The following is a 23553-nucleotide window of genomic DNA, read 5'->3' as shown; positions in this document are numbered from 1 at the left end:
AGGAGAGGGGGTCCAAATGGGGTCCCCCCCTCTGATTCTGTTGCTGACCATTTGTGGGCATTCCCCAAAGAGCAGAGATCTGAAGGTGCTTGTGGCTGGCTCAGAGCAGCTCTGCTATCGCAAAAGGATCCCGAATTAGCAAAAGAAAAAAAGGAAGAAAAAAAAAAAGGAAGCGTCCCGAAAGGGACTAAAAATAGCTCACAGCAACACACTATATATGGAGGGGAAAGTAAGACACCCAAATGGAAGAGAAGGTCTGGACTTTGGGGGGGACGGGGAGGGTGTCCCAAACACAGCACATTGTTTTCTGTTCTAACCAGAAAAATTGGGCGGGATGGGGGGTGAGTCTGGAGGGAGACCTTGCCCAAGCAGGGAGGGATTTGATAAGGCAGGTAGCATCATTGGTAGTTTGGGTCATAGGTTGTTGGGCATAGCCCTGATCCCAAGTGCTAGCTGGCCTTGTATGCACACATAGAACTCTCTGCAAGCAAATAATATGTTTTTTTCCCCTGTGTTGCCCCATAAGAAAAATTCCAAAATACATAGCAGAGCAGTACCTTTATTAAGCCAGTCAATGAATAGTGAGTCAGCTGTACAGAGTTCTCCAGAGCTCTTCAGAAAGGCTGGATATTTAGCAAAGGAGGAGGGAGAAAAAAGCTGACTATGTGTTAAAGGTCACATCCACACCACACGGCTTTCCCCCAAAGGAACCCTAGGAACTGTAGTTCGCCCACCCCTGAGCTACAATCCCAAACACCTGTTGCAAACTACAGTTCCCCAGATTCTTTGGAGAAAGTCATGTGCTTTAAATGCATGGTGCAGTTGTGACCAAAGTCTCCATTGGTCTCAGTCCCAATAAATTTGGCCAGCCTTTGCCAATCAGGTGCTCTACAGCTCCTTTGGACTACCACTCAGCTGGGGCTGAAAGGAGTTGTCGTTCAAAAACAGCTGGAAAACATCAGGTTGGCAAAGGCTAGATTAGATTCTCCAGTGCAGGTTTCAGGGTTCATGTGGAGATGCACAAGATGCCAAGAAGATCATGAGCATATCCAACTACCCAAGTCCCAAACTACCAGTGATCTGGTTGTTTGAAATATTAAAACCCAGCAGTTCTCTTAATTTGCCACCAGCCTTAAGCAAAACAAGTCTCAGCAAGGGCACCTGCCCTTTCCCTGGGGCACATCCCTTCGCAGTAAGACTTGGAGAACCTTGGCTACCAATCGCACCCAGGGCTTCTGAAAGAGGTCCCTCGTTGTGGAAAAGAAAAGAGAGAGGAGGCTGGGGAAGGGAAGAACCCTGCCTTGCGCAAAGATGTTTTAGAACATTTCTATTCTGCATCCATTTAAAAACAGTTCAAAAACTAGAAAGGAACAACAACATGCTCGACAAATAATGCAATATATAGAATCTGGATAAACCACGAAAAAGCAGAGTGATGAAACCTGCACAAAGGTTGGGGAGTGAGAGAGACAGAGGACAAGGCAAGCCGGTGTATGCAGATGGGATGAGAGGCTTCTCAGGAAACTATAGATCACGATCACACACACACACACACACACGGCTGGTGTTTTATTTGAGGATGTGTCCTGCAACCTGTTCTTGACACTATCTTAGTGCATGACTCTTCAGTGCTACTGCATTATAGCTGTCCAGAGGGAGCTTTGGTGTAACAAAAGCAGGACATCACCATTGAGCATATCTGGTATGAAAAGTGACGAGATTTCAGCAGGAAGTTATAGCCTATGTGCCAAAACAGTGTGAATGCCTCCAAAACTTTGCAGGCACAATGGAGCGTTGAACGCATCGTGAACATGAACCATCATGAATGTGCAATGAAAAGAATACCTGAAGGGGCCTCCAGGTAGGTGTGGAGTCAAAACAGAGAAGGAAGATGCCCTAGACATATATTCTACTAGCATCTGTCCCATTCCACCAGCAGAAGAGATCACTCCATGAGCTTTCCCTGAAGATCCTCCTTGATTGATGCAAGCTGATCGTTATAAGAACAACAGTTTAAGAAACAACTGTTTAAGAATTGGTCCCTGTATTTTTCCCCCTACTCCCTCTTCCCTCCTTGCTGCTTTCTCCTTGTGTGTTATGCTTGTCTTAGATTGTAAGCCTGTGTGGGCAGGGGACTGTTTTGTTTTAATTGAATGTAAGTTAGCCGCTCCAGAAACCTTTTTGGCTAAAGAAGGGGGTCCAAATGCTCTCAGTAAATAAATTGGCAACTCTTTCTTTATGATCCTGCTTTCTGTGTCCAAGGGAGACTTTTTGTGTGTTGCGTAAACAGTTGGGGGTAGCTCACGGTGGAGCCTAAAAGTTCCAACTGAATGTCTGGTATAATTTAATAGTTGTATGTAACTTCTCCATAACCAAGGGAAACTTAAAAGGTAGCTCACAACAGCAACAAGAGAAATAATGTTTCAACAATCTATAGAACCAAACCTCTGCTTTTATCTACTTGCAGAACACCAGACACAAGTTTCAACTGTGCACCTCAGTTTCATAGTTTCTCTCTTACAATTACACACAGATTGAGTGTTTAGGGATGCTATTCTCTCCCTAATTTTTCTGAAGAGCTGCTGCCAGCCAGTGTAGAGATGGGGGAGGAATTCAACTTTGTTTGCATCTGAATGAGAAGCTACCTAAATCTGCACTTCTCGAACCAAACACAAAGAGAAACCCAGCTATTCTTCAAATTTTGCATTTATCTGAATTTTGCAATGCCTTTCTCCAACCCAATAATGGGCACAAAGATGTGCATGCTAGGGAAAGGTGTGCATAAAGATGCATCTGTTACTGAAAACCCCATACAAAAATGCATTATACTGGGGGAAATGGCTTTCAAAACTGCATACAAAAGTGTGTTCAGTAGAAATCCATACTAAAATGCTGGCAAATTTTCATGAGGATTTTTTGTAAAAAGAAAAAAAAAAGCCAATCGCTGCGGAAAGATGAACTGAATTTACGATTTGGAAAAGAAAGAAAAAAATACAATGGGAGATAACAAAATACACAGATTCATCCATTCCTAGAGTAGAGAAGTGCTGAGCTAGGTGAACCATAGGTCATTATCAGCTAGCACCCTCCGGTCCTACCAAGCACTGTGTCTGACCACTGGCCATGCTGGCGGGGGCTGATTGAAGTTGCAATCCAACAACCACATGGGGGAGGCACCTCCTTTGCACGCAGAAGGTCCTGGGTTCAATCCCTGGCATCTCCAAAAAGGGCAACGTCTGAAATCTCGGAGAGCCACTGTCAGCCAGGGTAGACAATATTTAGCTAGATGGACCAATGGCCTGACTCAGTCTATGGCAGCTTCCTGGGTTGCAAACATCTGGGATACACAATGCCAGCTGCCCCTCGAGTAGCTACTTAAAACTAGGGTATGGAAAGCTGTGTATATCTCTCTCTCCGGAATTGGGGGTTTGAAGCTGCAAGATGCTGAAGCAAAATCGGCTCAGCCCTGAATGCTGCCTAGATGGAAACCATGCACCAGCTGCTCTGAGTAACGCGGAAGGTGAGCAGGGTGGAAGCAAGACAAGGAACAAAACCGCACACAGAAACACAGGCCAAACTGGGAGTGAGGATTCGTGCAGCCGCTTCGCACAGCATTGCCTGCTATTATCGTCAAAACAGCGGGCGGACTTTGCCAGGTCAGGCCAAAGGTCTGTCGGATCCAACAGCCTGCCTGCTGCAGACGCCCTCACCGCCAAGGAGATCTGCGGCGGAAGCCACCTGCTGCTATGTGTCCCCTGGTGCCTGGTACTCTGCACCTCTGCATACGAAGGATCCATATTTGGCTCTCACGGCTGAGTGCTGTGGATCAGCTGATCCGCCGTGAATTTCCCTCCCTGCTTGCTCACCTAGAAGGTGGCACACAATCTGGGTGGGAACCTTTGTCAATCCAGGCTTTGGAAAAGGTGCCATGTGGTGGGAAATAACCCTGCCAGATGGTGCTGTTTAACTCCCTGCGGGCTGGCAGGCTCGGCTATGCGTTCCCAGATGTATTCCCTGTTCCCCATAACTGTATATTTTTTTGGGTGCCTCTGCAAACAGGAAAGGCAACCAAAGGAGCTGGACTGGGAAGGGGCGGCGGGGGAAAATTAAAACAAACTTAAGCACCGAGTCCGGGCTCAATCACCTTGTGCTGGCGACAGACAAGGGCTTTTCCTATCAAAGGAAACTGAAGGTCACACTTTTCCTCATTGATCTTGCAATGTTTGTTAATTACTCTGTCACTGATGTGGCGAAGGATAATTAAACAGCTCTGTTTATATCTTATATGCATAATTATGCGCGTTGCCACTGAACTCGCGAAGGCTGGAGAAGAGGGAAGGGACAGATGAACAGAGATGAGTTTCGGTTGCGTTATTAAGGGGGAGCACGGGGTGGGGTGGGGGAAGCTGGGGCCCACATACACAAAAGGGAGAAACTTTGATGGATTGGCGAGATCAGGGGGGCTTGTTGAGATGTGGGAAAGAGGGCAAAGTGTCGAGCGAAGTTATTAAACCTGAATGGGAGTTTAGACTTCATTTGAAGATGCCCTTCTCTCTCTCTCTCTCTCTCTCTCTCTCTCTCTCTCTCTCTCTCTCTCTCTCTCATATTCTCTATTTCTTTTTGGGGGGTTGCAGGAGTTCTGGTAACTCCATCTTGAATCTCCGTGTGCTCAATGCTAGCTTTTTTACACATCCACTTCTTTTGGAAAGCTTTCCCATAGCTCCCTATAAATGGTCACCTCTTATCTTTTTGCCACCGATGGGGTGGTGGGGGGGTATGGAGTCCCATATTTAGTCTCTGCCTTCCTGCCAGCCACCTCTGCCTCGATTTCAGAATCTTCCCAGAACAAAAGCTCCTATATCACGACTGTTTAAAGTTCCCCATAAACCTCTCTGGCCCTCTTGTGTCCTGGTTCAAACACTGTGCTCTATGCTTGAGGGGCAGTGGGAATCTGTGGCTCTGTGTGGTTGTGGTGATGTTTAAAGTCCTGCACTGGGTTTAATTGGATTGTATGGAACTGGCGTACAGCAGCACCCATAATTCTGTGGGGCCCAGCCAGGCAGGACTGGGTAATCTGCAGTCAGTCTGGTCCACTTGATGGTCATAACGAAATCTTAAATTTCTTTTTTTTGCTCCCCTTGTTTTGCACACACGCACCAACAATTGTTCCCTTTCCAGCCCTACATGAAAGACCACCTCCATCCCCACAGACTCTCTCTGTTGTTAAGGCTGGAAAAGGGGTCCCTCTTGGCAGTTCCTCAAAATTGGGGGTGGTTGGGGGGCTGGGAGGTGGAGGGCTTTCTTTGTGGCAGAGCAGCCCCTAAGCTGTGGAACTCCCTCCCCACAAAAAAAGTTTGGCATCTTGGGCTGCATACACTTCCTACATTTAAAGCACACGACTTCTCCCATAGGATCCTGGGAGCTGTAGTTCACCTTCCTCCCACAGAGCTGCAATTCCCAACATCTTAAACAAACTACAGTTCCCAGGATTCTTTAGAGAAAGACATATACTTTAAATGTATGGCGTGTATACAGCCTCTCCTGCACAGCTGAAGACACCCCTCTTTACACTGTTAAGATATTCTGTTTTGCTGAATTTATACTGTTCTGTTCTGGCTGGAAGAGTATGGCTTGCTTTTATAGTTGTAACTATTTCATCTGCATTTTTATATATGTATATATAAACCACATATTATATTGTTAGAACCTGCCCCCAGGACCTTACGGTGAAAGATGGGTAAGAAATCTTAAAAATAAATAAAATAATGTAATTAATTTCAGTTGGGTCTGCTCTGAGTAAGACTTAGGCAGACACAACCCCATCTCCTCACAGTTGCCGGTTAAGGTACTTTTGCACACACAAAAACCTCTCCCTCTTCCTTGTTAAACTGCGTCCTTTTACCTTTTCCACTTTATCTAGATTGCAAAGACTGGGCAGAGAGCATAGTGAGTTCAGATAACAACCACCAGAGTTTGAATAATGGGGCATTTTGCCAGCTCTCCAGGAAGCGAGTGGAACTTTCCCTACTATGGGTGAGGTCTGCAGAGAGGTTTCTCCCCCCCCCCCCCGCTTCCCCCAAAGCAATAAATTCTTGCTTTCTTAACGAAAAAGTAGACTAAAGAAAGTCAAGGAAGGTGGGGCTGGGGAGAGAGAATGCACGCAGGCTGAAAGAAAAGAGTGAAAAAGAATAGCTCCCCAGCAGAACAATGGCCAATTATTGCATTAAGATCAGCAGAGGGGGACTTTTTGGTAGTCCCACCATCCTAAAAAGTTTGGGGTGGGATGGCCTAAGAGAAAAAAAAGCATTCTCCAAGCTTGTAGAATTCCCTCTCTACAGTGGTGTGTCTTGCACCTTCGTTATATAATTTCCACCTTACACAGAGGACGTACCTCTTGACACCTGAAATATGTACAGTGGTAACTCGGTTTACGAACTTAATCCGTTCCGGAAGTCCGTTCTTAAACTGAAACCATTCTTAAACTGAGAAGCGCTTTCCCTAATGAGGCCTCCCGCCGCCGGTGCCCTTCCACTGCTTGGTTTTTGTTTGTAGACTGAGGTAGAGTTCACAAACCGGGACACTACTTCCGGTTTTGCGGAGTTCATAAACTGAATAGTTCGTAAACAGGGCTGTTCTTAAACCGAGGCACCACTGTATGTATTTTCAAGACACACACTATTGCTACAATAGTAATTTGTTTTAAACTATCTTTAATGCTTAAATCGTTGAGACCTGGCCCGTGACCTAGTGGGGAAGGGCAGGTAACAAACTGACAATGATTATGATGGTTTAAGATTTGTTTATGGATTTTATGGAACTGCAAACCATAACGTAACTCCCCTCCTTCCCCCTCATTGCATACATAATAGCCAAAAGCACACATTCCCCAGAGATGTAAACACGCGATGTTAAGCGGTAATAATAGTAACAACAGGAATGGTAATATTGTAAACCGCCTTGGGAAGGTAGTTTTGTCCCGGGAAGAGGTTGGGAAAAAAGCACACGCATAAGGTAGATAAATAAAAACAACAAGGAAGGCAACAATTAAAAAAAAAAAGGAAGGGAAATTAAACTCGCTGTAAAACAGCTCCCAGGGTAGGAAGAGCTGGAAAAAGAGAGAAGTCTCGTTCGTGCTAATGTGTCCGCCAGGCAGGCCTGAGCGGTGGCAGGCAGAGGTGTCACAGAAGGAGCTGCTGCTGTTTTGTCGCTGAGCCAGTGGCGGCCAAAATTCCTCTAGAGGGGAAGGCCGAGGGAAAGAAGCAGCTTCTCTCTTCTGCCAGCACATCTCCCCGCTCAGCTGAGATCTGTGTTCCATGTCCCTGTCTTCATTCCTTTCTCTCCCCTTCGAGGGAAGAGGGGGAGCAATTGTGGGGGGTGGGCTGGAAGGGGGAGACGGAGGGCCTGGCGGCTGCGTCAGAAAAGCCAAGGGCCCACTCAGACACACACTTGTGCAAGCACACATGAGCACAAGCACTAAGCCAGCACTCTTTTCATGGTATGTGCCGTAACAATGTTCTGCAAAGCTGGTTGAACACATCTGCAGCGCAAGCACAGACAATAAAGCAGAAAGAAGGAAGGGAATATATTCTGATTTTCTTCAGGAGTTCTGGCGATGGTGCTGAAGCTGCAGTTGTATGTTGTTATCGATGGCATTTCATTTAACTCGCCATTTTATACTTTTTTTTAATGTATGGCATTAGATGGTTAGGTACAATCTTGCACTCACTTACTTGGGACTAGGGACAGTTAGCACTTGACGGGGCTTAATTTCAAGTGGGCATATATAGAGTTGCACTGTAAAATTGAGTAGCTGCAATTAATATTTTAAATAAGTTGAAATAATACTTATTGTTATTTTAGCCTACTAAATTATATATATTAATAAGCATATATATATATATATATATATATATATATATATATATATATATATATGGGGATTGTCCTCATTTATTATAAATGTTCAAGGTACCATTGATTGTTTTAAGTGGCTACTACAATAGATTAGTCACATTTCAAAATCCCTTTTTAAAATAGAACTAATTGCATTTTGCTTTTAAACGGAGTGTTGGGGCTAGCCCACAATGTGGGGTTCAGGGACTGCCTAGGCATCCTTTGACACAGGGAATATGCTGCTCATTGTTGAAGGGGATAAAAAGCTACCTAGGTCAGTCCAGAATACAGAATGCTGTGTGCAGGGAGCAGATGATCTGCAAGAGGGACTTACAGAGCAATACCTGTAGGCAAGTCGTGTAAGTAAGCCAAGCTGCACGCAACAGGAAATGCTCTCCCCCCCAAAAAAGAAGAGCCACCAACCCAGTAACAGCTGGGTAAAAATTTGTTAGGATGATCAAACAGACCCCGGATCCATCCAGCAAATGTACCGGTTTTTCAGTGCCCAAGAAAGAGCACAACAGAGATGCCAGCCTAGGCAGCCTTACCTGAGGCAGCTCCTCCACCTAGCTTGGAGACCACCTCACTGCTAGGACCCCGGAAGCTTTCGTCCTTCGAGGGAGGCCCATCCGAATCCCGTTCATCCAGGAAGCTGCTCCCATCTTGGGGTCCCCTCAGTGGCTCGGCCTCATCCACATTGTCCTCTTCATCACTGCACCCCTTGGGCTGTACCATATACACGCCTTCGGGGGGCACCTCAGCGCCCTCGGAGCCCCTGGGTTCCTTGCTCTCGATGCGCCCTAGCAAGGAGTCTTCGCTGTACTCCCCGTTGACCCACTTTTCAATCACTTCCCTTCGCTTGTCCTCCTCAATCTTCTGCACGCGGTCGACCCCCTCAGGGAACTCTGGGCCCAGTTCCTTGGCCCCAGGCCGGGCGATATCCTTTGCGGTGGTGAGGGTGCCCCCACCAGCGCTCTCCCGACCCAGGGGAGGCTTTTCGGCATGCGCCCGCTCGGGTCCCTTGTGGTCAACAACGACCTGGCGGCTGAGCTTAGCACAGATCGCGTTCAGCTTCAAGCCACCTTTGCGCTTGGCAGCCATCTTGGGGTTACCTGAGGTTCTGTCAGTGCATATAGTTCTTTCAGCTGAAGGGAAGAAACAAAAAGAGAGAGAGAAAGCGAGACAGTTAGAGGGTGGGGTAGTCTCCAATGCATCCAAAGCAAGTTTGAATACCATTCAAATAACCGAAAGAAGAATAAACAAGTGGACTAAATCACAATTGGCTTCATCCCAAAGCAAATCCACACAAGCAAATTAGCAGTTTCTTCATTATTTACATTCTGTGCTTCCTGTAAGAAGCTCAGGGGCTCCCTCCCTTTCACTGTCACAATGACCCTGTGAGGTAGGATAGCTGTGGAGATCATGATGGGCCCAGTGTCACTCAGTGAGCTTTATGGCTGATTTAGCAGTGATTTGAACTCATATCTTCCTGGTCTAACGCTCTGTTACACCACACTGACCACCTTTCCACAATCCCACAGTGAGCAGAGCAGAATCCTGGAGCATTTGCTTCAGCAGCTGTGTGGCAAGGTGGTTAGAGCATGAGCTCTGGGCATGAGGAAGCCACACTCACAATCCCCCGCTCAACTAAGGCTCTCGGATTAGTCTTGGGTGAGCCCTTCTTCCACAATCTATGAGTCCCATGAAATTCAAAAGCTTTAATTAGACACATTTCTGGCTTTGCTAATATGGTCTGCCTTGTTCGCTTTGTTTTGGGTTTCTCCTCTCTTGCTGATGAGGAATCCCTAGGTTTCACTCGAGGTACGAGGCAGATTTGGGTGAAACAGCTGCGCTTTACGTTTTCAAAAAATGGGGAGCAGCCAGAAACCTCACCATAACCTAATATTGCTGGCATCTCAGCAGAGACTTACTCTGGTCAGGCTCCAATCACCATCTTAAAACTGAACTCAAGCCCATCCAGTGGTTACAACATCCAGCCCAAATATTGTACTTTTAAAAGTCCCCCTCCCCAACCTCTTCCTCATCTCAGGCACTCCCTGTTCTGTGTAACACCTGAGCCTGAGGAAGGGTTTGCTTCCCATTTTGTGACACTTCGGTTGGTCCTCATAAAGGTATTGCCTAACAATAGAAACTAGAGTTGTTGTCGTTTTTCTCTTATGGATCAACACAGCTGCCTTTTTATCTTTACATCACTGAGGTTGCATCCTCATGCCTAAGACAGTTTTGGTTTGCAACACTTTCAGAAGGGAGCACAGGAGGGGAGAATTTATAGTCCATTGGCTATCAAACCGATAGCATGAGCTTCCCACAAATGCTACAGCAGCGGTGTGGCTTTAGAAAAGGACGAGACACTCCACCCCACAGCAGCTTAAGGATGCAGCCTCCCCTCCCCTGATGTTGAGGTGAGATGAAGAGACAGAGACCTAGGTCTCCACCCCTCATTTGTGTCAGCCCCTCTCTCAGGAAGGGTCCGGGCAGCCGTTTGAGTCGTGTGCTTGGCACAGCGATTGCCTCAGAGCCTGAAGCTTTTGCAGCACGGTGGCTCACGGCAAGACGGCCTGTCTGTCTCCTAACAGCAGGAGTCAGCAATGCAATAAGGCTCACACGCAACAGGCTCGTTGCTGAGCATGGAGGAGGTTGCTGACACATTGCAGGAACCGATCCTTGGTGCGCTGTGGGTTGGAGAAACCAAAGTAGATTCTCCTTTGGACAGGGTTTCCACTCGCTGCTCAGAAGAACCCCCTTCTCTCTTCCTCTCCCGCTATTTTACCTGCTCTTCCCTCACTTGGTACCTAGTTCTGCCCAGCTGCAAAAACAGATTCATTGGGGGGGGGGGAAGGATGAGAAGGATGCTTTCAACTTGCTCCCAAAGAGCAAGATTTCCCTTGCTGCTTGTAAAAAAGCTTATGGGTCTCTTGCATTCTCCCTCCCCCTCCCCTGATAAAAATGAATGACTCTGGTTTGAGGCCCCGAAACACAGAAGGAGGTTGTGATCTATCAGACCCCCAGCGACGTGCCCGGGAGCCGTTGTGACATCCCCCTAATCCTCCAGCCTGACAGTCCAACGCAAACAGCCTGAAACTTTAGACGCTCTCTCTTCCCCCGACAGCCAGCGTGTGGCTGCTTAACATTAGCGGCTGACAGCTCTGGGCACGCTCTCCTGCCAAGAGCGGCAGAAGAGAAACAAAATCGGCCACAAGCCGCCCAGGAAACCATGGCCAGGGAGGAGAGGATGCCATCTCCCCCCCCATAAAGCCCTCCTAAGCCAGGGAAACAAGACAGTGGTACCCACAGCTCTTCTGGATTTGAATGCCAAAGGCCTCAGCAGCTCCTGCATCATGAAGAGCCCATTTATGTTGAGGCCCAGGTGGCGACGATCTAGGATGGGCCTTGCAACACATTTTAGATGTTGTTCGGTTGCTTTGGGCATATCCAGGATGTTGCTCCTCCTTTTTGCTCTTTTTTTGGGGAGCATAGGACAACATAGCCTGGGTCTTTCTACGTACAGCGTTCAGTCCATACCCCATTTAATTGCCACATTTTTCATGGGCTTTGAGGTCAAAGCCAGACTGAGCTCAGGCAAAGGCAGGTGATCAGATGTTTTTCCCTCCTGAGCAGCAAGGAGCAAGATCCAAGTTGCTAAAAGACTCTTGGCTCAAGGTGGGAGGCCTGCAATCCATGCAAAAAACCTGAATCGCCCTTCTCCCTTTGTTCCTCTCACCCACAAATATGCGATTCCCAGATAATAGCAAAACAAAAAAGACACGCACCTGTGCTATTGACACACCCACCCATGTACTCCCAGGAGAGCACACACCATGTACACACCCCAATACATCGAGGCTCCAGTGACACACAAACACGTGCGCTCTCACTCTCACACCCTCCTGTGTCATGTTGGCTCAGGGGAATCCAGGTCGCTGTTTCGTCACTGTGCTTCCCTGGCCCCACCTGATCCGGAAAGCTCAACCAAGGCCTGTTAAACTCAGGGCAGAGTCCTGCCCTCAGCTACACCTAAGTTGGAGGATCAAATGAGGTTAAGGTGGGTGGAACGGAGCATCAAAACCAGCTCTGCTAAACAGATCAGCCAAAGCACTCAAGAGGGGAGGGCACTGTTTTAAACGGGGAGGAGGGGTGCACCCATATGCTTTGGAGAAAAGATGGCTTGGGGAACGTAGCTGAAGGAAAAAGGTTTGGACAGCAGCCTCCAAGGCAGGCCATCAGGCCACTGATGATTCAGCACAGGGAGAGAGAGCACTTCTGCAACACACACCATGGTCCAGCACAGATCTTTTCTACAGGACAGGCCTTCCTCAGCCTGCTGGAGGCATCGAGGTGTCAGATCCTATCAGCAGCCCCCCGAAAGAAAGCCCCCTCCTGGCCTCAGCACAAACGGACATCTCTCCAACTCCCTCGGTCCACCGCCCCTCCTTCATCCGTTTCCACCCTTCCACAACTTCCTCGGGATGAGGGACAGTCCCGTCATCCCAGAAGGAAGAAGCCAAAGACACGTAGGGATGGCAAAACGATTCTATAAATATTTATCTAAAGGAAAAGGATGGTGGGCAGCAGGGTGGGGGAGAAATATTGCTGCGAGGATGTGGAATATCCCCCAGACATGGCTCACCTCCTGGCCTATCGGAGAGCCCTGCAGCTGGATCAGGCCAGTGGCCCATCTACTCCAGCACTCTGTTCTCACAACCGCATGCCCCAAGAGGAAGCACACAAGCACCACTCTCCCCTCCTACCACTTTCAGCAACTGGTATTTAAGAAACACTGAGACAGGAGGGAGAACCACAAATGTTTTGCAGCTCCAAAAGATGAGGGGATTTTTAAAGGGAACTTCTCTGAGGCTTAGGCATCTTGACCAGCTCCTCACAGCTCTGCCATCAAAGTGTAGGGCACCTTAGAAATTGGCAGAGCACGAGTCTTTTAATCTCAGGGTTGTGGGTTCGAGCCCTATGTTGGGCAACAGATTCCTGTATTGCAGGGGGTTGGACTAGATGGCCCTTGTGGTCCCTTCCAATTCTATGGTTCTATGAAATAATATTTTTTAAATCTGCTAATTTTTATTTAAGTACCGAACCCCCTAGGGACTTACTAGCTAAAATTTAGTAGCAAAGGAGGCAACAGAGGGAGGAGTCACAGAGGTACTTGGGCAAGGATACAAACAAATGCAGTTATACATGGGCGCTTACTTCAACTGTAGCTAATTTAACTCGCTGCTCCTTGCTTTGATCAAATTTTCCCACCGGTTGAAATAGCTGAACGGTGATGCAAAGAGCTAACAATCCAAGGGCGGAGCTGCTTTCTAGCCCTTTTCCCACATGGAAAACCTGCTTTTCACTTTTTGCAATCCTCAGTCTGGTGAGACAGCTGCTGGTCCTGCCATTTTGACGGTGGGAGGCCAAGAGGGGCACTTTCAACACTGATGGGCTAGTTTTCTATTTGCAGGCATCTCCCCCCCTTTTTTTAAACAGATAAAAATAAAACTCTTATGGTATCCTCTACCTGACACATGAAGAAGGGCAACACATTCTATCTCCCTCTGCCTTAAAAGGGATTAGACAAATTTCTGGAAGATAAGGCAATCGGTTGCTGCTAGCCACAGTGGCTATGTTCTGCATCTACTCTTGGAGGCAGTTTGTCTCTGAATACTGGAAACCACAGGAGGAGAGTGCTCTTGCACTTAGGTCCTGCTTGTCGGCTTCTTAAGGGCAACTGGTGGGCCACTGTGAGAACAGGATGCTGGATTAGAAGGACCACTGGCCTGATATTATGTTCTTTACTTCTCTGTCCTGCTGCAGAATCCGTCTTAGCGTGTAGTATGTGCAAAGTCTGATGGGCAGTTGATGCAGAAAAGGCATTCCTGGGACCTAACCCCCACCCCCACGAACTCTGCACCAGCCTCAGTTCTACATTTAGTGCCTTGCGAAAGATCCCAGCCTAAGTAAACATCCCCTATGATTTTCTTCTCCCGAAAAGAAATGTTTTGATTTCACATCAATCCAAGGAAGCAGTTTATAACCCATGCCTGTCACAGAGACTTTTTCATCTCTGCCCAGGACAAACTCTCCCACATGCTGTATTTACACTGAATGCTTCCTGCGAAAACAATGCAGCTGAAAAGTTTACACCCGTGTGGCGTGGCAGGCACAAAGATGGCCCCCTCCCGCTTAGAGCAGCTGAGAGCCCGAAGAGGAGAAAGAGGGGGAGAAAGAAACAGGACTCAGGAACTTGCAAACCTGGGGAAACCATGAGAACTCCCAATTGCATTTTAAATGAAAAGCAGCCATCTAGTCCTCATGGTAGTAGCAGAAATGAGCCAGGAAATGCAACAGTGGAAATTGCACTAAACAAGCTATGCAAGGCAGTAGGGTAAACTCTGAGCACAAATGCCCATGAGTATGGATTGAGCAGCATGCTTTGAGCTCAGTATTATTCAGCAATTGCTCCCCACAAGAAAAAAGTCTGGCGTTGGGCTCATAATTCTGCCAGTTGAAAATCTCATGTGTCCAAATGTAAAAGAAAGGCAAGCATCTAGTCCTCAAGACCAAGGAGGTAGGCTTGAAAGCCTCTGGGTAAAATCAAAAATGCTGTGTGTCTATGTAGCATTCCTAGCAATTGGGGAGAGGTTCTTTAATGGCCTGCTCAGCTCCTTTCTCCTCTTCAGGATTTAGCAGATGCAAAATTATGCAAAATTAAGCAAATATGTGCAAATGTGCTTAACTTGCAATCATCTATCCAGGTCACAGAATCCAGTTTTCTTCTTGGTGTACCACCCGTACTGAAAGCACAGTGCACAAACAGCCTTCAGCCAAACACTCTGGGCAATGCCTATCTGGCGGAGAAAGCGAAGCTTACTTATTTTAGTGTTTTAAGATCTTGCTAGTATATTATTATTATTATTATTATTATTATTATTAATGTCCCTAAATAATCACAACAATAAGGTAAATTGAGAATTAGTGAGTGGGAGTTGGTGAGAGACAGGAGAATGATGAAGAGGTAAATTTTTTAAAACTGGGAAAGAAAAGTGCTGGAAGAGACTCTAAGCTGGGCAGGTGGATTAAGGGACCAAGAGCTGTTGGCTGGGGGGGGGCACTCTTGACTCTAGAGGAAGGGCGTTCCTGGGTATAGAGTGGAGTGGGGTGCTGCTCAAACCCAGCTGAGGATACCCCTGTTGTGGAAGGGAATTGTGGGTGGGGAAAGGAAGCGGGGCTTGTGAGGACTGTCACTTCAGAGGGCTGCGTGGAAAAAAGGAACAGATGGACCTCTCGTATTCTTATTGAAGAATTTTAAGCCCAGCTGAGTAGCTGCGCTCAGGAGGGAAGCCGCCGTGCCAGCTTTCCAGGAGCTGTGAGGGTTTCATCCGATCAATTATTCACAACATTGTTTGGGGCGGTTGAGGGAGGAAATGGCGGGCCAGGCAGACGGGAGTGGATTGGGGGGGGGGAGCTTGTTTGCTTGCGTGCGTGCGCTCCTGTGGGTTTGGAAACTGTACACATTTTTCAACTGAAGTTGCCAAAATGCACCCAAAGCCAAAAGACACCAAGCAGCCATCTAGACCACCCAGCAGCCAGGATAGGACTTGGAGAGCTGCAGGGTGGGGTTGGTCCTGTTTCTATGCTATTCCTTGGGCCGATTTGAAGCGTTTATCGTTGGTTTTCGTGTTTTGAACCTTGGCTTGTGTTTTTAACAATGTTTGCAAACCACACAAAGGACTGTGTTATAGGAATGGTACATAAACGCAACAACAGCAGCAAGAGAGTTTATAATCCCGTCCCGTTTGGGGTGTGGGATTTGACAATGGGGCTCTGATTGTGCATCACAACTTTCTCAGCTTTAGGTTTTGTTTGTTTTCAAGTTGCTGGACCATGAGATGGCAAAGACTATGTGGCCAATGTTTGGGTGAAACACTTCTAGTCAGATGAAGAGGTGAGCATCTCTGGGGTTGTTTTTTTTTGAAGGGGGCAGAAGGGACAGAGGAGCAGAAAGCACAACTAGGCAAAACCAACCAACCCGATTTGCATCATTTAGATTCCTCAAGGAACTTTAAAACCTCAGATAAAAGTGTCATGGCCCACTTGAAAAAACAACAACCATGACTTGATTTCCTCCCACTGTCACCTCTCCACCTCCAAATGTGGGGTTCTGTTCCAAAGCAGTCCCACAAGAAGTCCACATGGTCCTGGGTTCAAGGCCCATGGTTCTGAAATGAGTCAGCAAAAACAGTTGGGAGCAACTCTCCTCAAAACCAGCCCCAAACATACCTACCCATTTCCCAACACAGGCCAGATGAGGCTGGGTGTTGTGTTTTTTAAAATATTACTGTATTTCCTTTGAAAGCCCTGTCTGGCAAATACACCATGAGGGATGGGGTCCAATTCCATGGGTGGGAGGTGTGCAAAAAAAGTGGACTTGGTGTGCTTTGACACCCGTCCCTCCCCCCGCCGCTCCAGTTTATCAATAAAACATTTTATTGCTTTTAGCTCAAGAGATGACCTCGGCTTAGTGGAACGCTGTCTCTTTCGCCTGACCTTGGGAGAGTTCCACAGCGGCGCTGCTAAGCGGAGTCCATGGCCACTGGAACCGCAAATTCTTCATGGCTGGAAGGAGGGCAAGCAATGCCCTGGGGACGGGCACTGGAAAGGACATGGGTGCCGCTTCACCTTGGACACATGGGACTGGAGGAGCAAAAGAGGCTTTCAGTTTCCTCCAAAGAGAGGCAATTTTTTGGTTTGAAAAATGAGAAACACAAGGAGGAGGGAACTGGAGGCTGTGTATTCTGCAATCACATAAGACCTGGAATGGACAGCAGAATTTTGCTAAACTTTTCTTTTAAAAAATGAGATATGTTCTAGTAATAAATAGTATTAAGAGGAAAGGAGCCTCATGAAATAGAGTGGGGTAGACAAGATTTCCAGTAGGTTTTATTTTTTGGGGGGGGGGGAGGGGGAGAACCTCATTTCCTTGCTCATTTCCTCACACACCCATCCAGACCAACAAAAACAAAATTTCACAAAATAATATCATTCATGCAAGCTAGGAGTTATATGGTTGCACAACCTAGCATTTCTGGAGGGCAGAATTGGGGTTCAATAACAATATCGCTTCGCTATAGTTACACAGTAAATATGAATAGCCCTCTAATTATCTTTTGACAACAGCCCTGACCATTCTCCTCAAAGTCTTATTTAAGTCTTTCTCTGTAAGACCGCTGGACCCATATAAAACACACGCAGAGCAGAGGAAAACTTTTCTGACGCTGGTAACATGCACAGCAATACAAAGGACCCTTCCATACTCCAGGCAACACACAGCAATCCTTCCACCCTGTGTGACACAACTTTGCATGTACACACGGAGATACATTCTCAGCTTTCCTGTGCCCTCCTCAGGTCCCCCTCACCCGGCACCCTCGCCAATTCTTGCGCTGCAATCTCTCCGAAAGAGAAAACCCTAAAGTGTTAACGGTGATCGGTGAAATGGCACAGCAGATTGCTACAATAAATAATTTACTGATATTTATAAATATTCAAATCAGCAGGCTTCAGAAATTGAAAGGGGGGGGGGAGAGAAGAGAAGCTGGAAAGTAAGTGTGTGTGTGTATTGGTGCAGGGGGTGGGGAGTTGACATTAATTCCCCGACTCTCCAAATTCATTTGAGGACTATTTCTCATTTCAAACAAATATTAAATCTTTTGGCATAAAAAATGGGTGGGGTGTGCATGGGGTGGAGTGAAATAGATGGAAGGAAGGAAGGAAGGAAGATGTCTCTATGGCTGGCATTCTGCACTGTCTGCCAAGCCAGCACCTTCAGGCTGGTAACCTTGGACTGACAAGCCACAGGGGACCCCGTGTCAGCTTGTGTTACCAGGGTGCCTACATTCGATTCCACCAGATTCCCAAGAAGGAATCAAGGCTAGAGGTATCTCCAATGGTAACATACGCTTCATCATAAAGAAGAAAAAGGCAGTGGTGGGTGTGGCGTGTCACCTTTAAAACTACTTTCTTCAAGGGTGGCTTTGTTCTCTGGTGGAGCTTGAAATTCTTCTTCCTTGTATGAACCACCCTGAGATCTTATGATGAAGGGCTGTATATAAATCTAATCTAATCTAATAAAGCAAAGCAAAGCAAAATATATATAAAAAATAAAAATAAAGCAAAGGTTGCTACAGGTTGCTGGTAGGACAGGCACACCAACAAATGTTATGTGATGGTCAGACCAGAGGCAACCAACGTGGATATGCTGTTGGGCTCCTGTCTCCTTGAAGTCCCAGGCAGCAGGGTCAATAGCCAAGGGTGATGGGAGATGCAGCCCAACAACATCTGGAAGGGAAGCACATTGGTTACCCTTGGCTTAGGGCAGCCTCCCCCAACTTGGTGCCTTCCAGATGTTTTGGACTACAACTATCAGCACCAGCACCAGCCAGCACTGGGTTGTAGTCCAAAACATCTGGAAGGCACCAAGTTGGAGAAGGCTGAATTAGAGTGTTGGACTGTTATTATTATTTATTAAATTTGTATACTTAGCAAATCCCTCGCTTAGCTGTGAAGCTCTCTGGGTGATTTCTGGCCCGGTCATAATCTCTCAGCCTAACCTACGTGACAGGGCGATTGTTAGGATTTTTTTTAAAAAAATGGTGGAGGACTATATACATCTGGCATTGCAAATGGGGCAGCCTTGGGCATAAAGCCCAAGAACATCCTCTGGCACCCAAGAAACTCCCCCTTCATCGTGAGGTGCTGAGGATGGTTACGGTTTTCCCTCCTTGAAAGGTGTACAGAGCGGACAAAGGAAGCTGGGAGAGTGATGTTCCCTCCCACTCCTTCTTTTAGCTCTACTTATTCACTTTATTTTGCATGTTCGTTTATTTCCTCACATATTTGTACGCTGCTTGCCCATCAAGAGAAAGATCACAAAGTCGTTTCCCCAAACCCACCAGCAAAATTAAACACAATATAAATGATAAAATGCAGACAATTGCAGAAGCAAAAACAAGAAAATACAGCGAGACATCCTACAATATCAAAGCATGATTAATCCTACAAGATAGGACAGCATCAAAAATTTAAGGATCACAGCAGCTAACAGATCAATCTGGGCAAAGAAAAATATATTTAGGCGATGATGGAAGCTTTTCAAGGGTATAGCTGCAAGTGAAGAGAGTTCCATATCTGGGGTGCTGCCACTAAGAAGGCCCTATTCTGTCCCCACAAGCCAAGCACAAAAAGCAGTGCCTTGTTTGCTAATTTTAAGGCCCAGGCTTTTCAAGGCTCATATCACCACCTGAGCTGCCTATATGAGCCTTGAAAAGCACCGAGCGCTGGAAGACAAAACAGGAGGAACAATAAGCTAGCAACTGAGGCCTTGAAACCATCCCTTTTAATTCTTGTCTGCCCCCACATCGAAAGGGGTGAAATGTAGAGTACACTGTAATATGATTTATGGCCTGTTTTTGATGCTTCTATTTTAGTGAAGCTGGGTAGGGTTTGCCCTTCCTTAGTGTTGAATGGCACACCTGTAGTCATTTCTATTCTATTAATCGGGATTTAAAATGTGTAGAGAATAGTTTTGGCATTTTTTAATATCCTGTAAGTCACTTTGGAACTTTCCCTCCCCCCCGTAAAAATCATCATCAACAACATCAGCATCATCTCTTGAGAGGCTTGTTCCTCCATCCTCCTCCAAACATTTTTGCAATCACTGCCATTGCATGAAGCTGAACTGAGGACGGCTCCTCAATGGCTTAATAAAGGTATTTCTGAGCCGTACTCTCGTTGACGGGATGGCCTGTGGCCCTACTCCGAGGGTAGATTGCCCCGGATCCCTTCTCTCCTGCACTCATTAACCAGGGCCCCAAAGCACCCCATTGGTAAATGCCTGGCTCCAGCATGGGGTGAGCTTCCCCCAGGATGAATAATGCTTTTTCTAATGCACGGGTAGCCTGTCAGCTTCCTTACTCCCAATGTTTTATGAGCTTAACTGAACGGCTCTGAACTCCCTGGTAAGAAATAAAGTTATCCCTCAGCGTCCCCTTCTAAACATTTCACTCAGTGCAAACGGTGTTTAAGAAAAATGAGGACATATTTCTTCTTAAGGATGCAGTATCCCCCTTCAGAGGCCTAATTTATGCCATATATCAACTGGCCAAGGGAGAAAGAGGCAGGCCAGCCGCATTGGGAGAGCAGCCGGCCCAAATGGAGATTCTGCGCTGCTTGCTTTAACCACTGCTGTCCTCCTCACCTCGCAGGCTTGGAACACCAACCAGACGGCACGCACACAAAAATCAGACGGGCGCTGCACAAACTCTCGGCACTGAGCACCTTTGCCACATGGCGCATTGGCTCTGGAGTCCACAGGATTACAGCAAGGTATTCTGGGAGGCTTAGTTGGAACTGGCTGCCAGGTCCTAAGGGGTTCACAACCTGAAATGCCGAGAGCAAGGCCTCTTAGGGTAGGGCCTGCAAAGATAAGTACCAAACACACAGATTCCTAGGGTCTGCAAAGGCCCAGAAGGTCAGGAGACATCCAATACCTGCCAGGTTTTGATCTCTGTGTTAACAGATGCAATGTGGCTTGTGGAACAGGCCACAGAGAGTTATTGTATGGTGACTACCCATGGCTGGCAAATTGGGAGTTCATGAACTGGCAGGACTATGGGAAGGAGGAAGAGGATCCTGGCAAGGAGTGTAGCTGGGACTGAGACACAGCAGGGCAACCTGGGGATAGGGAAGGAGAGGTTGGTGTAGAAAGTACTCACAGGGTGGCGGAGCATGATGGATGGGAGTCAGTGCACAGGAACCAGAGCAGCAGGACCCATCACCAGAGCCAGAGGGGCCCCTGTCTCAACAAACACAGCAGATTCTGAGGCATAGGGAACAGCAGGCAGGGTGCTCTAAGAGGCTGAGGCAGGCAAAGGCCGACAGGTGGGGCTCGCTAGCTCTAGGAGGAGGTGTGTGATTCCTCAGCCGGAGTAGGCTTGGAGCAGGTGAGGGCCCCATGCCTCATCAATCCCAGATGCGGCAATCTACAAGCAAAGGGCAGCAGAGCTGAGGTGCTGTATCTGCTCAACTGCCCATGTTGATTGCTCTAGGATCTCTGCGGGATCGTGCTTTGGTTTGGACATGCAGATTGACCCTGGAGTGGGAACTTGACACACTGACTTGTCGCCAGGTAGATCAGGGGTTCAGGACAGGTGCTGGTCTTGCTGGGGCCAGGATGGTACAAATCTAGATTGCAATGGGCTCTTGAACATAGAACAAAATTGGCCTATGTTGTGCTGGTCACATATACAGTTGACTTATGTTACTGGGAAGCCATGATTTAATGCCCACCGCTATAAGCACCTGCATGACTGACTTGCAGCCCATGCAGAAGTCTAAAGGGCAGCTTATATCTGGCCCTCGGCGCACCACTCATTTCCAGATCCCGAGTTCGAGGCCACAACGGGCATGCCACAAATGTACCCTGGCAATGAAGAGCAGGCTCCTTCCTTCTGGGGTTGTGCTTCAAGCAGGGAGGAGAGGCAGCCATGATAACAGCTAGGTGAGTAGAACTGGTGCCAAGAGCTAGCATGACTGTATATCTGTCAAGAGCCCACATGCCATCCAGGGATCTACTTCCAAGACCCCTCTGACCTTGTTGCAGTGAGGAGGCAGACTCAGTGAGGGAAGGGACAACACAGAGGGCGCCCTGCCGAAAGGCCTTCCAAAGTCCAGGGATGAAAATTGTTGTGCTCATACTCAGGGCGATCCAGCATCTTGAATTTCTACATGAGGAGTTTCTATAGGGCGCAGAGAGCTTTCCTAAGTCAGTATATTTGAAGCCCAACACTATAGTTAAGACATAATATAGGGGGGGGGACAACAACACCCCCCTTTTTAAAAAATAGCTTCAGTGCTCCAGCCATTATCTGAACACTTCTATCCTGGACCTTCTGTTACAAACAAAAAACCCCATGTACTTTCCCAGGGCAATATTTTGATATTGGTATATGCAGTACCTTTTTATGGGGGTACGCATAACCCTAAACATTTTGTGAATCTTTGTACTTTTGTCCATTTACTGTATTTATTTCTCCTGATTTGAACTATAAAATGGTAAAAATGAAGTATCCCTAGAAAAAAAAGGCACTGGGTATATGTGAGGATATGCAGAATTGGCTTCCAGGCCCAATTGTGATATACACAAAATCTAGGTTGAGAGGGAGGCCTGAGAGAAGCCTGTGAGTTGCCTGGCAACCACATGGGCCTCTATTGGGAAGTTGGCCTCAGTGTTTGAGATCCAAGCCCTGGAGCTGCTGGTCCATGTTGCCCCCTTTAAGTCATTTAAATATCTCTCTCCCAAATTTTCCTTTTGCCTCAGCCACAAGACACAAAGCAGGGCCTAGGTGCTATTGTGAAGCATTATTACAAATGTTCTTGGTTCATTTGCCCCTTTCAAAGCAATATATAGAACACCCATTCCGTTGAGGTAGCCAAGTCCCACATCTAACAAAACCATTTCTCTTGAGGTGGAGAGATCATCTACTTCCTCCAGCATAACTTTTGCCATTGCAGGGAAATGCAGACATCCCAGATCTTCTTGATCCACAATGGCTTTTATGGTACATGTCTACTCAGAAGCAAGTGCCAATGTGTTCTAGGCTTACTCTCTCTTGGTCTCTCTCCTAATAAGACTTACAAACGTTCTTGCCATACCTGCCATTGCATCTCTATCTCCAGCTCTGGTTAAATCAATAACATTCTCTATCACCTTTCCCTTGTGCTTTTATTCATAGGAAACACTTTTCCCCAAAGTAGGAACACTGGCTTGCCATTTGCAAAAGGGGTTCTGTTCCTGCTTCGTGTCTTAACTGGACTTTCCCTTTACTTTTTTTAAAAAGAAAAACAACAACTGAAAAATATAAAATTAAAACGTCACTCCCAAATCTGCATCTTCCATCCTCTAGCTTATTTTAATTTTGTTTATATTTTTACACGCATTAAAAGGTTTACTATCCAAAACGAGTCTAAGTGGTCTCACTTGTCGGCTAAGTAACTCCATAAATCAACCAGAAGTGTTAACATCTACACCACAGCCCGAGCCATCAATCTTGCCCCATTTTACAAGCGAAAAACAAGGGTTGCTGTGGGGTGGGTGGGGAGAGAGAGAGAGAGAGAGAAAGGAGGGGTGGGGGTAGTGGAAGCACTAAAGGAAGCGTAGCTGCTGGCCAGCAAAAGACCGGGAGGGTTCGTCTTGCGGAAAGTTATCCGGGAAGCCAGGCACATTGCCAAAGGAACGGGATCCAAAATATCAGACTCTTCAAACTCTTCCGTCCCAAAGGCAAAGGCTCCGAAGGAAACAATGCAGATAATAAAAGGGAGGTTTAGCGTTAAGGGCAATGTAGTCTTGGGTGCTGCTACGTGGAACTGTTTCTGGACAACTTACCCTGGGATCTGTTCTAGGGAAGGAGTATTGATGAGCTGTGCTAGGAGAAATGGGCAACTTGTTACCTACGGCTAACTCCCAGGAGTCTCACCTCCAAAGAACGGGAAGCCATAGTTCCTGCCCATGGAGAATGGGAATTAGACAAATTCATTGGGGATAAAGCCACCAATGGCTAGTAGCCCCGATGGATATGCCCTTCTGTT

General features: G+C 47.1%; 1 protein-coding gene and 1 long non-coding RNA gene across 8 annotated transcripts in view; both read right to left on the bottom strand.

Annotated features, from left to right (window-relative positions):
- Positions 1-23553, bottom strand: part of CASZ1 (castor zinc finger 1) — a 300204-nt gene that overhangs the window by 61357 nt on the left and 215294 nt on the right. For all 7 annotated transcript variants that reach the window (XM_081923378.1, XM_081923380.1, XM_081923381.1 and 4 more), the window contains one exon: positions 8442-9038. In XM_081923378.1, the coding sequence (XP_081779504.1) occupies positions 8442-9038 (597 nt within the window). The remainder of the gene's footprint in view (positions 1-8441; positions 9039-23553) is intronic.
- On the bottom strand, positions 16829-20857 carry LOC309377052. The gene is made up of 3 exons (XR_014171410.1): positions 20682-20857; positions 20165-20346; positions 16829-17360 (listed from the first exon to the last, which is right to left on the bottom strand). It is a non-coding gene; the product is annotated as an uncharacterized lncRNA (long non-coding RNA).

The sequence above is a fragment of the Podarcis melisellensis genome (genome assembly GCF_964234715.1).
Source record: "Podarcis melisellensis genome assembly, chromosome: 8".
NCBI classification, from domain to species: Eukaryota; Metazoa; Chordata; class Lepidosauria; order Squamata; family Lacertidae; genus Podarcis; species Podarcis melisellensis.
This window is presented reverse-complemented; position numbering and strand designations above follow the sequence as displayed.